The 17,960-nt window shown below is 44.9% G+C and overlaps 1 protein-coding gene across 1 annotated transcript in view; it reads right to left on the bottom strand.

Annotated features, from left to right (window-relative positions):
* pnpla7b (patatin-like phospholipase domain containing 7b) overlaps positions 1-17,960 on the bottom strand; it is a 35,991-nt gene that overhangs the window by 2,945 nt on the left and 15,086 nt on the right. Inside the window, exons 20-34 of the mRNA XM_080003675.1 lie at positions 14,000-14,189; positions 12,864-13,013; positions 9,789-9,852; positions 9,523-9,691; positions 7,893-8,075; positions 7,429-7,547; positions 6,722-6,878; positions 6,143-6,259; positions 5,937-6,006; positions 5,710-5,826; positions 4,562-4,710; positions 3,678-3,830; positions 3,460-3,576; positions 3,152-3,239; positions 764-894 (exon numbers count right to left, since the gene is read on the bottom strand). Coding sequence (XP_079859801.1) covers positions 764-894; positions 3,152-3,239; positions 3,460-3,576; positions 3,678-3,830; positions 4,562-4,710; positions 5,710-5,826; positions 5,937-6,006; positions 6,143-6,259; positions 6,722-6,878; positions 7,429-7,547; positions 7,893-8,075; positions 9,523-9,691; positions 9,789-9,852; positions 12,864-13,013; positions 14,000-14,189 — 1,974 coding nt within the window. The remainder of the gene's footprint in view (positions 1-763; positions 895-3,151; positions 3,240-3,459; positions 3,577-3,677; positions 3,831-4,561; positions 4,711-5,709; positions 5,827-5,936; positions 6,007-6,142; positions 6,260-6,721; positions 6,879-7,428; positions 7,548-7,892; positions 8,076-9,522; positions 9,692-9,788; positions 9,853-12,863; positions 13,014-13,999; positions 14,190-17,960) is intronic.

Here is a 17,960-nt window from a genome sequence, read left to right on the forward strand (position 1 = left end):
GCTGGCACGCTTTTTTCTAAGTTTATTAATATTACACATGTCGCGTGTCCAAATTGCACCAAATTCCTCACTGCACGTCCTTGGGTCCCCAGCAATACACCTGCCAAGTGTGAAGTAGATCGGATGAATGGTTGTCAAGATAGTCAGACAGACAGACGGACAGAGTTTCCTTCCTTTATAGTTGGAAGCAGAAGATAGTTCGATTAAGGTAGTTGTGTTATCCCACACTAACCGGTCAACTGAACCAGCTTCACCTTTTCCCTTTTCCCGGCAGATGTGTTGGCTGTTTACTTGGAAACGGTGGATGCTAATAGTCCCAAAGAAGTCTCATCAAATATTCTGACGTTCCTTTCTGACAGTTAAATGTAGGCTATTGATTTTTCATGTTTAAAGTAGGGAAGTGCGAAACTTATAGTTTTGCTGGGTGAATGATTGGTATGAGTTAAGAGTGAATAATCGAATAATCGGATGGACAGGATCGGTTTGGATGATTAACAGGTTCCATAAACGGTAGGTTTTCCTATTAACATGGTTAAAACTGAAGTGACTGCACGCCACTCTAAAGTAGAGGTCTCAATTATTTAATTATTAGACCAGAGTAATTTGTCCCAATTGGATAAATAATGAATGAATGACGAATGAATAAAAGAATAATAGAATATTCGGACCCATCTCTATTTTAAGGATCACACTGTAAGAAAAAACGTTGCGGATCAGTTAGGTTTGACAGTTCACTGATTTGACTTGGTTCAGGATACAGTACCGTCTCGGCTGTGTCCACGGTCTCCTCTCCCTCCGTGTGCTCGCTGTTGGGGTTGGACACGTCGTAGTCGGACAGTGCGCTCTCCACGGCCTCTTCATCGTAGTCGGTCTGGTACTCGTCAGAGAGTTCCTCTGAAGGTGGTGTAATGAGGTTCAAGAGATGAAGACAAGAATATTTATATATATATATATGTAGTATATACAGAGAAAATATGGTTCAATGGCAAAAAATTATTCATCTTAATGTGAAAATGTAGAACATTTCTTCAGACTGAATCCTATGTTTCGATTGTAATCTGTTGTGTTTAATCTTTGGTCTAAATGAATTAGCATCGGTTACGAGGATATGAGGTATGAAAGTTTTGGGGGTTTCATTTGAAAGAAAAAATGTTTTTGTCCGATATACTTTCCATGGACATATACTGTAGTTCAATGTGCTGAACCTGAACCTGGAGGGACGAATGTACAAGCAGATATTTTGAAAATCTGCATAAATTGTGAAAATCTGTATAGATTCTATGGTGTTATATTTGTGCCTCATTCCTGAACAAGCAATGGAAGATTTTGAGCAAAGAAACATATTTTGCAAGCACATGAATTATTTGAGCAAAAGAAAATATTTTCTGTGCACAATAAATGTATTCGCTTGTTTGCTATTATCCATATTAATGTTCAATACTCATGTCCCCTCTCACAAACTCTGGCTCGGTGCACTAAGATTTGGCTCTCACTCAAGTCATGTAGTAGTACATGCAGATGGCACGCTAGGCGCCGCCTGTCTCGCCTGTAGGAAGCGCCAGCGCTGGACAGCCCTACTGGTTAGATTGTGTAACCTTACATAACAAAATAAAAAAAATAATAATAATAGTTTTATTCACAGACTTTGCAATTCGAAAATTGCATTCTATTAAATTGTGACGTTGGTTTGGATTTGATTAATCGTTCAGCCCTAAGTGTGATATTGTATCACAATAAGGCTCTATGATTGAAAATGAATTATTCAATCAAAACAGTGAAACAGTTTGAAACAGTGAAAGCATTTATTTTTATTTTTATAATGCTTCCAGGATTCTGCAGGAGCGGAGCTACGTTTGGCAGCGTTGTGATTGGAGACGAGATAGCCAATAAGCATTTACCTTCTCCAATTAAGATCAGATATAATAAGATAAACCTTTATTAGTCCCACACCGGGTAAATTTACATTGTTACAGCGGCAAAAAAGGGACAGCAGAAAATAGAGAGCATATCGAGGTAAGCACTATAAACAATATAATTATATAGAAAAAACACCATAAATAAGAACCAGAGTACTGAGTGTAATGCACATATTTTCACACATTGCACATCAGGGATTGTACTTTTTCTTTCTTTTTTGAAAAAACTTGCATCTCTATCGCCGGCTCACCGGTTGTCCTTCCTTGGACCACTTTTGGTAGGTACTAACCACTGCATACCGGGAACACCCCACAAGACCTGTCGTTTTGGAGATGCTCTGACTCAGTCGTCTAGCCATCACAATTTGGCTCTTGTCAAAGTCGCTCAGATCCTTGAGCTTGCCCATTTTTCCTGCTTCCAACACATCAACTTCAAGAACTGACTGTTCACTTGATGCCTCATATATCCCACCTCTTGACAGGTTCCGTTGGAACGAGATGAGCAATGTTATTCACGCCACCCGTCAGTGGTTTAAATGTTGTGGGTGAGATATATATATATATATATATATATATATATATATATATATATATATATATATATATATATATGAATACATTTTATTCATGGATTCTGATGGATAAACAAAAAAACACAAATAAATGGATAATAATGGACGAGCAGTGTGGGTGCGGGCGCCCGCGTGCGTGCAGCTGTTGCTTACTCAGCTTTCCAGCCCCAGTGGCCTAATGGATAAGGCACTGGCCTCCTAAGCCAGGGATTGTGGGTTCAAGTCCCATCTGGGGTGCTCAAAGGCAGAGCGGTGTAGAGCGAGTGTCCCTCCGTAGTTCTCTAACTGGCAACACATTTTGAGCGAGCGCGCGGAGACTTGAGTGCGAGTGAAATCTGAGCGCACCGAGGGCGTGAGTATTGCACATTCATATGCATACAAGCAAATACATCTTAATGTGTACAGAACAGATTTTTGTTTGCTCAAATAATTTATGTGCTTGCAAAATAGATTTTTCTGTGCTCAAAATTTCCTATTGCTCACTCAGGAATGAGGCAGAAAAATAACACCGTAATATTCTTCCACATTAGTGAAAGTTTGAGACTTGCATCACTATTCCACATCACCCCTAGACCATGTGGCAAGTGTTTCTGAACAGCATGGTTACGTGCACGTCTGAAAATAAATCTACTGAATTATTTTGACATTTCACAGATCACTTACGCTCGATGGGGGCATTGCTCTTGACCGGTTCAATTCTTGACACGATCTCGGCCAGGTCGGTGAAAGAGGCGTTGGGACACGTGACCACCTGAAAGACAATAGAAACAAAAATAAAATTTTGAATACCCCAATATCCCAAATATATGTACTCCCAAAAACCAGACTGAGATTGAGGTTCCAAAATTTCCCAAAACCGATGAATAAAGTATCCATCTCATCCAATCTAATCTTAACTGGGATTGAGAAAAAGTCAATCTATCACGTTGAGCTCCGCCGCCCCTGGTGGAAGTGTACTTCATTCCACTCACGTTGCTGCTCTTGGGCTTGTGGAACGCCTCCTGGTGTCGGTCCTTGAGCATGCTGTCCACCACGCCGCTGCGCTGCCACACGTCGAACACCGTCTTCCCATGTTGGTACCCCACCTCCTGCCGGGACGAAGAGGGAGAGGGTTAGAGGCAAGACGGTTAAAAAAGAGGAAGGTAGGAAGGAAGGAAGGAAAGGGCGGAGGAGCCTCGGGGACACTCACGGCGATCTCGTCGAACTTTCCGAATTCCAGCGTGCCGTAGCGATCGATGGGGGGCCGGATGTACTCGCAGTACTCGCTCTCCTTGACCAGCTCCAGCTGCCGCACGCAGCACACGTAGGCCAGCCGCGTCTGAATCTCCGCCATGTTGAGGACCTGGAGTTACAGGACACAAATATAGAGCAACACGCATGGGCTGGTTTTCAAAATCTTAATAGTAGATTAACATGGTAACTTTAACTGTACCTACCTACCAAAAAAGAATAAAGGTCATAATTGTTTTTTTTGCTATGTCAACCCACTGCTGCACTATCCTTATCTCATTTAGAAAAGCTTATTGAACAATCAGTAGGTTTCTGAATTTCGGCAAAATATAGGAAAAAAAAACCCACCGATTCTTGAATCCTAAACTTCTGTTAAAGTACCAATTTGATGTGTTATTTTTTTTATTATTACTTTTATTTATTCTTAGTTATTTGTAAAGCCCTTTGTGAGCACTATATAATATATATATATATATATATATATATATATATATATATATATATATATAAAATGAATCAAATTAATGTTTATTATTACTTTTACTATACAGTATAGACTTTATTTTATTTATGGTCATTTGTACATAATAATTATGATTTTATCAAAATTTTCTGAAAATTTGTATCGAAATGTGTATCACAAATGCAGAAAATGGAATTGCTTTTCCATGATGTGTAACACGTTTTGTTAACAGGCCTTTTTTCTATTTTGGATGTTCTCCACTATTTAGCCTGGTATTAGACCCAAATCCCATACCATTTTCCACGCTTTCCTAATTACAAATGAATGATACTTATATGGTACGTATATTTAACATAGATCTCTTGCAAAAAAAGGATCACCTTGACTCTCTCCCCCAAGGGGTTGAAGCGTTTCCAAAGCAACCACCAGCCGTTGAGGCTGTCTCCGTAGTTGGTGAGGTTAGTCTCATCCTGGCTGCCCACGTCAATGGCGATCACGACCTTGGCGCCCATGGAGCGAGCCACGTCAGCTAGGGAGGCCCGATGGAAAGGAAAGGATAAATGGAAATTTATGCTTTAAAAACATTTAATATGCATTTTATTATTGAGTATCACCAGGCTTCAATCAGCAATGTGTAATTTGCCATTCAATGTGTTTCCTGTATGAATAAATTATAACTAATGCGTCAAGTTTAACGCAATATATTTTCAACCCCTTTTTTGACGCCATTAACACATTTTCCTAGTTTGAACCATTCACTTTCCATGTTTGAATGATGTCTTAGCAACTGGCTCAGTGCAAAGGACTAGAAGAATGATGCTCATTTATAGTGAAAATGCCATTAAATATATTTTGAAAAAATTATCATTGTGGTGTGGGGATGGCGTGGTTTGGGCAGCCACACTTGTCCTGGGTCTAGGTAATTTGGACCCAGGATCGAAGTGGCTGCATACCTGTTGATCGTTGGTTGGTCTAACGAGCAACAGGTAAAACCCCCATCCCCACACACACTCAGGAGAGGAGCCCTGTCATGACACATGTCCATCTGCTCTTGTGCTTGTTCTATCAAGCCCCCTCTCCACAATAAACTTGTGTTTTCTACCCTGTCGTCTGTGTCTCTGTGCCGGAGGGTCCTGAATAAGCCACTTGGTTGGTGTGTCGCAGGTGAAACTGCCACAATTATTTTGTGTTTATGTTGTCAAAAATCCAACTATAGTATGACTAATACTCAATGTGCTGCTTTTTAAATAGAGAATTCTTTCTTGGGGGTCGAATTTGAGTAAAATTAAAAGAATTGCGATTAACTACAAAAATATAATGGGATTAATCGCGATTAACGACACAAATATCATGAGATACATTTTTTTCTAATTGTTTGACAGCCCGAATGAACTCATTTATTTTTGACCAATATCCTTCATCAACTGCGCTACTGTTAAAAACTGGGGTTTGGCTGTCCCAAGATTTTGGATTCACTTACAAATGTAGGAGGAGGTGGAAATGGACATTTTGCTCCAAGTTCTCTTACCCGGCAAGTTGTTGATGTAGCCGCCATCCATGAGCAGGTGTCCGTCTCTGGGGTCGCAGAGAGGCGGCAGGTAGCCAGACAGCGACATGCTGGCCCGCACGTACCTCCACAGGGAACCTGCGAGTTTCCACAGTAAATCATTTGGCGAAGTTATTTTACTGATTAATGGGAGTAAGGATCGAGAAACAGATATAAGGCGTGCTGGATGTGTCAAACATAGGACTGACCGTCCGTGTGAACTCTCATGGAAGATGCTGTGATATCTGTTGTTATGTTGAAATATGGGATCCACAAGTCCTGTGAGGGGGGAGGAAAAACCTCAATTTACATTTATATAATTGCAGTTACTTTAAATGCAGGGCTGTTGTGGTGTAAAGGCGATCATTAAATCAAACTTTTCCAAGTGTTACTGCTGGCAATGATCAGTTATCACCTCGATCTGTTTGCCCTTGAACACAGAGCTAATGCCGGAGTTAAAAGAAGCTCCGGAAAACATGGAGGTCACCGGGTACGTCAGGTCCAGAATCTTCTTGAAGATTGACGTCATATCCTGAAATCAATGACAGAACAAGACAAAAGTCAGGCTTTCACAGTTTTTACGCAGAACAGGGCAGATTAAATAAGGCAAAAGGACTGAGGCCAGGGGATCCCATTTTTTTTTAATGGCACACTTTGTAGTAGTAGGTAGTGGTTTGTGTAGAATGAAAAAAATATACCATTTAGCTTAAACTTCGCTGACAAAAACTCATAAGTCAGGCGTAAGTAAGAGTAACTTCATATATATTATCTAAAAAAAAAATGTAAAAGAAAATCATTCAAACCATAAAAAAATATTTTGCTGTGGACCCCTTGCACTTCCATCATGGACCTCTAGGGGGCAGCAGGTAAAACAAGAGTATTAAAAAATGTAAAGGAAAACAGAGAGGAAATTTGGCGGTAGCAGACCCTGTCTGAAATCCCTGCTAATCCTACAATTCTGTTCTTTCTAGGTTGCGTCTTTAAATGCACCCACCATGGCCCACTCGCGGGCCCGGACCCTCATGCGGCTGCTGCTCTTCTCCTCGGCGTACAGCGCTCCGATCAAGGAGCCAATGGAGGTGCCACCCACCATGTCGACTGGGATGCCCGACTCGTTCAGCGCCTTCAGGATGCCGACCTGGGAGCAGCCCCTGAAACGGTGGACGTTAATTTAACCGCGAGGTCTATCAGGGCTTTTTAATAGTCGAATCCCTGACCTGGCAACCCACGTAAGCTACATTAAAGCTACTCAAACGGGAAACCACTGGAACTAAAACTTACAGGAAGCACTAACTAACAGGAAGAGGCAGACGCTGTGGCTGCAAGGCAAGGCTTCAAGTCGGGCCCTTGGACGAGAGTACTCACCTTGCGAGAGCTCCAGGAATAAGCGACAAGATAAGAAACGAGAAACCGAACAGTGAGTGAGAGACACTATGTGACAGTCAAAAGCGAATCCGGCATCTATGTCCAACTCTATGACCATTTCACTTCAAACCACGACGTCTCCAGGGAGAACCAACTTTAGAGCTTCCCACCTTCTAATGAACCAAGTGACGTCTTTGTTTGACTAATCGCTCCACTGAGCCTCTGCACACACACACAAAACCCTTCTCCGGCTTCATAATAAATAAAAATGTTTTTTTTCTGTTTTCCCGTTGACCGTAATGTATCCAGATATAGAGCCGGGTGCCTTTGGGGTACCTTGCGCCCCCTCCACCCAGCACCAGCGCGATGCTGTTGCCCGTCAGGACACGTGCCAGCCGGGAGAAGTCAGAGTGGCGATCCGGAGGCTTCTCGAAGACCCGCTGGTACATCTCCTTCTGAAAACACAAATTTGGCAATTCTATGTTTAAATATTGATGATTACAAATCTCAGCCTAAAGGGGGGTGATTAATCTGTTCCCGTATTTATCTTATGTTTATAGATCCCACGCTGTGAGTAATAACACAGGGTATTAGTCTGTTTGTTTCTGGCAGTTGAGGAACTGTTTTCACGGGGTATTCATTCATGTTCCACTCAACCAAACACCTTCCGAATGACTCCCATGCAACTTTTCCCTAAGTGTCCTTTAAGTGGGTCACGCTTTGAGCAGAATCTTCCCGCGAGAGGAAGATACAATTCTGAACCGTTCCTTTCTTTTCCTTGCGTGACTGCATTGGCGTACCAGTTTGGGGAGGCTCCGCCTGGAGAAGACCCGGCGGGGGCAGGAGAGATGCAGGTGTCTGGAGATCCAGCTCCGCATGTTGAGCCACTCGGCCGTCCCTCTGGGCGGGGGCCCGTCCTCCTTGTGGAGCAGCACCAGCTGCTTCTGGGCTCGCACCGCACTGCTCTCCAGCATGCGCTCCAGCTAGGGAGGAGGAAAAGAACAATGTAAAAAGTTTAAAGGGTTGATTGCGCAACAGATTGTTATTTTGAGCTAAGGGTCTGGGTGAGCAGTATTGAGCAAGGGTCTTGCTCAATACTAGTCTCTAGAGAGAAGTCAGTCTGGTAAACAGCACTATTAATCAGATGAATTGTTGGAACACTCTGTTTAAGAGAAAAATCACACTCCACGACAAGTCATTATAAAAAGGGTATGTGTCCTTGTATTATTTCCAGTCTTGTCCTCTGCAGAGACAAACTCAGATATGTTCTATAATAAATTATCTTAAATTAGAGGACCTCTTCTCCAAGGTGATTTTTTTCCTGCCACAAGAAGAACTTTTGCGTTGGGCATTCGCTGGTACTGGTTGAATCCCAGTGACGCCTGTCACGTTCTTTTCCACAATGTCATGCTTCCAGCTTTTCGTCCTGCTTCTTGTCCCTTGACTATCTACAGGGTTTGATTGATTTAATTTCATGACCACAATTTAAATTTGCACCATTTTTCTTTTTAATCGCAAAGGCTATTATCTGAGAAGTTTTTCTCGGGCAAGCGCTCATTACAGCGAAATAGTGCCTATAAAACACACATTTACCCGTTTAAATGTGTGCCTGAATCCAAATGTCTACTCAGATTAACCATCTAAAATGATTCTGTAAACTGGAAAGTAAACATCTTGGAAAGCAACATCTTGTTTTCTCATCCTGTTATGATCGCCGATGCTTTTAGCCACTTACTGTAGCTGCTAATGTGCCGCTTCAAGCCTGAATCGCCACTAACAGCTAATCGTACAGATAAGCCTAATTAAGGAGTCCTTTAAATCCAGATGATTCTCACAAGTTAATTCAATTCCCTCCCAGTAACAGAGCTTAAAGCAGAGCGCTGCAGTGGAGTGCAGCAGAGTTTAGCCACTGACAGGTCTTACGTCCTCATGTGTCGCTACTGTACTCAATGCCTAGATGATCATGCAATCAGAAGCAGAGGTGGACGCCAACAAAAAAGCCCTGCCAATGCAAAAAAAAAAAAAAAACATCTCCACCATTGCGTTCAACCAAAACAAGAAAGAATTCCTTGCACTTTTGTTCTTCACCCTACACTTAGCTTTACCCTTCGCGGACCCTGCTTGATGTTCAAGTGAGCTTACCTGCATTTTGTTGCAAATGTACCATAGCAACAAAACTTTTTTCAGTCTATTTACAGGGTATGGGGTACAATGTTCTCCCCAAGGTATTCCGTCGTGTTCCATTTATTTAACAGAAAGGCTCTGACGGCTATGACGAAGAGTGATGACAAAGAGTTGGATGGATGGTCAAGGAACAGGAAGTTAACTGGTCTAATGCTTTGGACAGCAGCCATGCCCCCCTCCAGAAAGCGAGCCCAAACCCCCTCCAAAACTGGCTGGCACTTCCCAGGGTCACTTCCCCTGCCTCACCTCGCCCACAGTGGGCTCCTGCTCGCCCAGGCCCACGATGATGATGCAGTCAGCCTGGCGGATGCAGCGCTGTGTCCAGGGCGTGAGGCTGGAGTCGGACTGATAGAGGACGATACGGTGAATGTCCTCCTGCTGTCCCAGCCAGCTAGACAGGCGGTACTCGTGGACACTAGAGAGCCACGCACATCATGAGGCATATGAAACGAGTGAATATACTGTACATATTGTATATAACGAGTGAACCAAATAACCAGATAAGTCTATACCTGTCCAGGGCAGCAGAGCCCAGACGCTGTTTGATAATGTCACTGGTCAGGAGTAAAGTAGGACCTGCCAAAATACAAAAAAAGGGTTTTACCGTTGGGGCTCTCAAAATAACTTTTGATTTATTTCTTTTTATGGATGTATTTCCTGTGTTATGAGATCACTAAGGCAAGTCTTAACAACCTCACAATCGTCAGCTTCTGAGTACCGATGAAAATGTTCGATTTGTTTTTGAGAGTCGGTTCTTGATGATCCATTCAGCAAAAAAAAGTTATTCAATTTTCTGACTCGTCATTTGAGTCAGTTGGCGTAACGCACAGGCCTGCGAGCGAGGACTTTTGGTGAATGTCGAACGAGAGTGTTCACCAAAGTGTTGTTGGCTACGAGTTACGAACGGATTGCTCGCGGGAACCATTTCATTCTGGCAGAATTATTTATTTAGGTGGAATGCAGAGTGTAAATCAGTCACATTAAATTTGAGTCGATATGAGAATCGAGATTCTCAAACTAAAAAAAAATATTTTGCCAGAGCGACTCCAGATTCCCAACTCATTTCAAAGATCACTTTGCGACGACCAAATTGTTTGCGAGTCTTTACTTTTCCAGGTTTCCATCGTCTACTACTGTAGATTGTTTCGCTGGGGCTTTTTCTGTAGCCAACCAACCAATATTTTTCCCACATAAAGTGTAGCTTTGACAAATATATATAAATATACAGTATGTATAATTGTGGGGAAGCGCAGGGGAGCTGATATGATGGAGAGAAGGAAGGTAGATATAATCCTGTGTGTGAAGAGACCAGGTAGAAGGGGAGTATGGCCAGGAGCATCGGAGGTGGGTTCAAACTGTTCTACCATGGTGTGGATGGGAGGAGAAATGGGGTAATCCTGAAAGAAGAGTATATCAAGAGTGCGTTGGAGGTGGAGAGTGTCAGATAGAGGAACGAATATGAAGTTGGAAAATGGGGGGAGATGGAAGAGAAAGAAGCATTCTGGAGTGAGTTGGATGAAGGGGAGGAGATTGGACCCGAGGAGGAGAGAGTGGTGATAGGAGCGGAATTCAAAGGGCATGTTGGTGAAGGGAACACAGATGATGAGGAGGTGATGGGTAGGTACGGTGTCAAGGAGAGGAATGTGGAAGGACAGACCGTGGTGGATTTTGCAAAAAGGATGGAAATGGCTGTGGTGAATGAGTATTTCAAGAAGAGGGAGGAACGACATATAAGAGTGGTGGACGGTGCACACAGGTGGGCTATGTCTTATGCAGGAGGTGCAACCTGAAAGAGAATGGAGGCTGCAAGGTGGTGGCAGGGGAGAACGTAGCGAGGCGGCATCGGATGTTGATCTGTTGGATGAATTTGGAGATCCAAAGAGGAAGAGAGCAAAGGCAGAGCCAAGGATCAAATGGTGGAAGTTGAAGGTTGGCTAGACAGAGGGACCGAGCTGGGAAGGATGTGCAGCAGGTGAGGGTGATGAAGGATAGAGATGGAAAATGTGTTGACAAGCGAGGAGGGTGTGTTGAAGGTGGAAGAAGTACTTTGAGGGGCTGATGAATGAAGAAAGTGAGAGAAAGAGAAGGTTGAATGACATGGTGATAGTGAATCAGGAAGTGCGGTGGATAGGCAAGGAGGAAGTGAGGGCAGCTATGAAGAGTGGAAAAGGCAGTTGGTTCAGATGACATACCTGTGGAGGCATGGAGATGTTTAGGAGAGATGGCGGTGGATTTTTTTAAATGGACAGTTTAACACAATCTTGGAAAGTGAGAGGATGTTTGAGAAGTGGAAAAGAATGAAGTGGTACCGAATTTCAGGAATAAGGACAATGTGCGGAGCTGTAGTTACTACAGATGTATAAATTGAATCAGCCACAGTATGACGTTATGGGAAAGAGTAGTGGAAGCGAGGTTAAGAGGAGAGGTGATATTTAGAGAGCAGCAATATGGTTTCATGCCAGGAAAGAGGACTACAGATGTGATATTTGCTTTGAGAATGTTGATGGAGAAGTATAGAGAAGGTCAGAAGGATTTGCATTGTGTCATCCAGAAAGCATATGACAAGGTGCCGAGAGAGGAGGTGTAAGGGAGTAGCAGAGAAGAATGTAAGAGTGGCGCCGGATATGTATGAGGGCAGTGTGACTGTGGGGAGGTGTGACAGACGGGTTCTAGGTGGAGGTGGGATTACATCAAGGTTCGGCCCTGAGCCCTTTCTTGTGGTCAATGGTGATGGACGAGATCAGGCAGGAGTCTCCATGGAATATGATGTTTGCCGAAGACATTGTGATTTGTAGTGAGATTAGGGAGCAGTTTGATGAGAGCCTGGAGAGGTGGAGGTATGCACTGGAGAAAGGAGGACCGGAAGTCAGTCAGAGCAAAACGAATACATGTGCGTGAATGAGAGGGAGGACAGCGGAGTGGTGAGGATGCAAGGAGTAGAGGTGGCAAAGGTGGATGAGTTGAAATACTTGGGGTCAACTGTCCAAAGTAACTGTTGAGTGCAGAACAGAGGTGAAGAGGAAAGCGCAGGCAGGCAGGGTGGAGTGGATGTAGATGAGTGTCAGGAGTGATTTGTGATGGAAGAGTACCAGCAAGAGTGAAAGGGAAGGTTTACAAGATGGCAGTGAGACCAGCTATGTTATATGGTTTAGAGGTGGTGGCACTGACAATAAGACAGGAGGCGGAGCTGGAGGTGGCAGAGTTGTAGATGCTAAGATTTTTTTTGGGAGTGACGACTATGGACAGGATTAGGAATGAGTACATTAGAGGGACAGCTCAGGTTAGACGGCTCAGAGAAAAAGAGAGAGAGGCGAGATTGAGATTTTTTTTTTTTGGTTTTGACAGGTACAGAGTAAAGATGCTGGGTATATTGGGAGAAGGATGCTGAAGATGGAGCTGCCAGGGAAGAGGAAGGCCAAGGAGGAGGTTTATGGATGCGGTGAGGGAGGACATGTAGGTGGTTGGTGCGACAGAAGAAGATGCAGAGGGCAGGAAGAGGTGGAAACTTATGATTCGCTGTGGCGACCCTAATGGGAGCAGCCAAAAAAAGAAGAAGAAGAGGAATTGGAGGGGGCGTGGTTGCGTACCGATGCCGCTGAGGGCATGCTGGAGCTCCAGGGTGAAGGCTGTGAGGGGAACTTCCTCCGAGACGGGCAGGATGGTGACCGTGGACAGGTTGGAGACGGGGTTCCCAACATCCCACTTGCTGGTAGGGGTGTGGAGGCCCAGACCACGACCTGGAGGGGAAAGTCGTATTCCACAAACTCACTTGTGTTATTGTACAACACAAGTAACTATAATAATAAAAATAATAGGGCCATGTGATAACTATATAAGAATATTGTTTACTGCCATGCAATTGATGCACAATTTTGTGGTCGAAATTAATGATGATAAGCAGATATCCAAAATTTATCATAATCTGGATCTCTGATATATTATTTCTGATATTTAAAAATAGAGACCAGAGCAGAGTAATAAAAAAAACACATGATGACTTTGTGGAAAAATATATTTGACTGATAGTTAACACTTAAAAAGACCCACAAAACCGCTAATTATATTTTCATATTCACTTCAAGGGAAGATACAGTAGTACAGTAGTACACCACCGAAAAGGTTTGCTGCAGGTCCCTTGCAATTCCTCCATCGGCCCCTAGGGGGCAGCAGGGGAAAAATGGTATGAAACAATGTAGTGAACTTTCAATAAAATTCACCCATTTTCATACAGCTTCACACGCCCACAACTGGGAACTGCTGCTGTGGATGCCCAGCATCATTTTCACTTTTTTTTTTTCCTTTCAATAATTTGGGGACACCAGACCCTGAATAAACAGTTCTCAAATGGAAGATTTGGGTGCAGGAATTCCCCATGTCTGCCGCACTTGTGTGTACCTTTATTCTGATGTGATTGAAAACAAACTCCAATTATATCACAATGTTTGGAGTTTGCCGGCTCAATTAATAAATCAATCGAAGCTACAGATTTCCTTATTTCTTTCCTCCTTCCTTATCATACCTTACCATATAGTGTCAATGTCAACAGTCTACACCTTACAGGGATTCTTTAACATGGGATTTGGAATTCATGAACAGATACAGTATGTAAAACTTAATAACATTTCGAAACAATAACACACACAGACACAGACACAGACACAGACACACACACACACACACACACACACACACACACACACACACACACACACACACACCCTACCAGCCAGCGGCCTGTTGACCTGCTGCATGTTGCCCAGGATCTTCTGGCCCAGCAGGTGGATGAGCCTGGTGACCACCTGGGGGTACCTCCTCTTGATGGACTTCAGTGCTCCCTCGGGCAGCTTGGCCAGCTCCGAGTCACGCACTGCGTGCACCGTGGTGGCACGGTTCATGTGGGTCAGGGTCTCCACCTGGAGGGCAGGAACATTTCACATTATGAGCCTATAATGTGTGGGACGGTAGCTCAGGAGGTAGAGCTGGTCCTCTAGTAATCTAAAGGTTGCTAGTTCGATCCCAGGCTCCTCCTGCTAGCATGCTGTAGTGTCCTTGAGCAAGACACTTAACCCCTAATTGCTCCTGATGGCTGCGTCCGTTGGTGCTTGAATAATTGTAAGTCGCTTTGGATAAAAGCGTCTGCTAAATGTAATGTAATCTAACTAATAAAGGAAGGACCCTCTGTATGGACAGTATGTATGTATGTATCGGTTCATCCGATCTACTTCACACTTGGCGGGTGTATTGCTTAGGACCCAAGGACGTGCAGTGTTGAATTTGGACACGGCACATTTGTAATATTTATGAACTTAGAATAAACAAGCGAACAGCGAGTCTCTCTACTCTGTGCATTAGCGGGGCGGGGTTTCAGTGCTTTGCGACTGAGTCACTTACATCCGCAGTGCAGGGAGATAAATATATAATTTGGTTCTGATCCGTTACCAAGTAAAACCAGGGCCAGAATTGCCCAAAACAAACTGTTATTATTGGTTTTGTTTGGAGAAATGGTGAACGGTGAGATGGAGCAGATCGCTTTCGCTCATTGCTTCTCTGCCGGTGTTGTGCGTTGTTTTGCACAGTGACAGGCACCAAGCAAGCGCAAGTGAGGAAATCTATTGAGAGAAACTGATCCCTCTTGTTCCAGTATCAATCCTATTGACCTCTCCGGGAACCATCACCTTACCGTGGTGGAGAGGTTTGTGCGTCCCCGTGACCCTGGGAGCTATGTTGTCTGGAGCCTTGTGCTCCTGGTAGGGTTTCCCATGGCAAACTGGTCTCAGGCTAGGGGCCTGTTGAAGAATGGTTCAGGGCAGGCCAGCAGGCCCTAAAGGGGCAGCCCCCTCAGCTGGCTATCTGGCAGTGGGCTAACAACCTACTCCAGAGAACATCTCCTTGTTACGAAATCAATCAGAAATAGCCGGACTGACCCTTGGTATCGACCCTTGCACGCCCCCAACTAACGAATCAATCAATCAATCTCCGACATCCCTTCCGTGTCGCTACATGGAATGTGCAAACACTTCGACGCACAGGACACGCTACTCTTCTGTCTCGTGAACTGTCTCGTTACAACATCTCCATCGCGGAACTCTGCGAATCACGCTGGCGCGATAGCGGTGAGAAGTAAGAGGGAGACCACAGCTACATCTGGAGCGGCTCAAATGATAACAGAGGGCTATATGGTGTCGCCCTAGCAATGCCATGCCATGTTAGGAAATCCCTTATAGGATGGACCCCAGTCAGCAAACGGCTGCTAACGGCCCGTTTCCACCACCAACACTGCAAGTTAAAGGTCATTGTTGCCTATGCACCAACAGAGGTCGCAGACGACCAGGCAAAGAGCGCTTTCTTTGATCAACTACATCTGGTCATCCAGCAGATACAGAGGGTATCTGCTAGATGACATCACTATTTGGCTAGCAGACTTCCACGCCACCGTCTCCTCTGCTTCACGGGACTCGCAGACCAAAAACATCAAAACAATCTTCAGATCCCATCACCAACAACAACGGTGACCGCCTCCAGCATCTATGCAGTGCGGGGGCCCTATCTATTGTAGACCCGTGGTTTCCCAGGAAGAACATACACAAATGGACATGGTATAGCAATGATGGCAAAACCCGCAAGGCCACATCATCACATCATCTCCAGTCGCTGGAAATCCAGTGTTACCAACTGCCGTGTGTATCGTGGAGCCCAGCTAGGCAACACAGACCACCGATTATTGGTTGCCCAGTTGAGACTGAAGTTAAAGGCTGTTCCATCATCACGGGCACCACCTCGACTGAGATCCTCTCATCTCCAGGATCCAACCATCACCTCAGTGTTTACCCCCTCCATCTCCAACTGGTATAAGGCCCTGGCCAAAGAAGAACTCACCAACTGGAACCTTTTCGTGTCCACAATTAACCAGGCAGCTGCTGACTCCATCCGACGCCCTCACCATACACCTCGGCGCCCCTGGATAACACCAACAACGCTAGAAATCATAGAGCTCCGAAGAGCAACACCGCGATACAAGAAAACAGGGAGAGACTCTGGCAAGGAGAAGCAGAATGCCTGGAGTCTGCCGCCGAAAATAACAACTTCACCCAAGTGTATCAAACCCTGATGCGAGTGAAATCAGGCCCCCAACAGAAGGCAGTCCAGGTAAAGGACGCACAGGGTATCATACTGAACTCCGAGGATGAATGTATCAGCCGCTGGAAGGAGCACTTCAGTGACCTTCTGCATCACCCTGCACCCCAAACCGACCCCACTCTCACCATTTCATCTGAAAATGCCAGAGCAAATGACAACTGCAGCATAGACCCCGTCACCAAAGTAGAGGTTGTGCAAGCTCTGACCAAACTGAGAAATGACAGAGCCCCTGGTATCTGCAACATCACAGCTGAAATTATGAAATTGGGCGGTGACAAAACCATTGACTGGCTCACCGAAATCATCAATCATGTCTGGATAACTGAGCACCCCCCGGAAGACTGGACCAGGGGTATCATCCTCCCCTTCTGGAAACATAAGGGTGATAAAATGGTCTGCAGCAACCACAGAGGCATCACACTCCTGTCTATCCCAGGCAAGATCTTCACCCGCATACTTCTCACCTGGGCCCTTCCGGCCATTAGAAGCGAAAGATGCCCCAAACAGGTGGACTTCATGCCAAACCGCTCCACAACGGACCAGATCTCTGCCCTTCCGCCTCATCATTGAGAAGGTACACAAGCTCTGCCAAAACAGACACCTCTACATTGCCTTTCTTGATCTTAAGGCAGCTTTTGACACCGTGGACCACTCCTCCCTCTGGAAGATCCTCACCATCCTTGGAGCACCAAGAAAGATTATCTCTCTCTTCCAAAAGCTCTACAGCGATGCCGAAAGCTGTGTGCGTGTCAATGGCACAAACTCTACCTGGTTCCGAATCAACAGCGGAGTGAGGTAGGGAAGCGTAGCTGCACCAGACCTTTTTAACTGCATCATCGACCACCTGATGGAATGGATATGTGCAGGTATTCCTGGGGTTAAACTAGGCAGTTACACCCTTACAGATCTGGAATACGCGGACGACACCACACTATTCTGCTCCACTCTTGACCAGTTAAAAGAAGTCTTGGAAACCTACCAAGAGGAAGCCAACAAACTGGGTCTGAAGGTCAGCTGGCCCAAAACAAAATTAATGCACATTGGAGGTGCCACTCCCCCTCCGCTGCATATCAGCGGAGAGGAGGTTGAGTTTGTGACCTCCTTCACCTACCTCGGGTCCATCATCACCAACGAGGGCAACATTTCACCAGAAATAAAGCGGAGGCGTGCCCTGGCAGCCAGTGCCATGAAAACAGTTTGGAAGCAGCTGTGGAGACACCACTCCATATCAAGAGCGACCAAACTAAGGATTTATAACACCTCAGTCCTCGCCCCCGCGGTGCCCCCCGCACCCGATGGATTGATGCCGTCACTAGGGACCTACACCAAATGGACCTGTCGCTTGTTGAAGCCGAGTGCCTAGCACTGGACCGACCCAAATGGAGAAGATTGGTGAAACGGATTGGCTCTACGCATGGTGTCGCCCCCGTCACCGAGCAAGAGACCTGATGATGATGATGAATGAATCCTATTGATGCTAGAATCAATCATCAAATTGAGACGTGGTATCGGTAGTATCGATACTTTTGGTATCAATCAACCCACCC

The sequence above is a fragment of the Zeus faber genome (assembly GCF_960531495.2).
Source record: "Zeus faber genome assembly, chromosome: 7".
Taxonomy (NCBI): domain Eukaryota; kingdom Metazoa; phylum Chordata; class Actinopteri; order Zeiformes; family Zeidae; genus Zeus; species Zeus faber.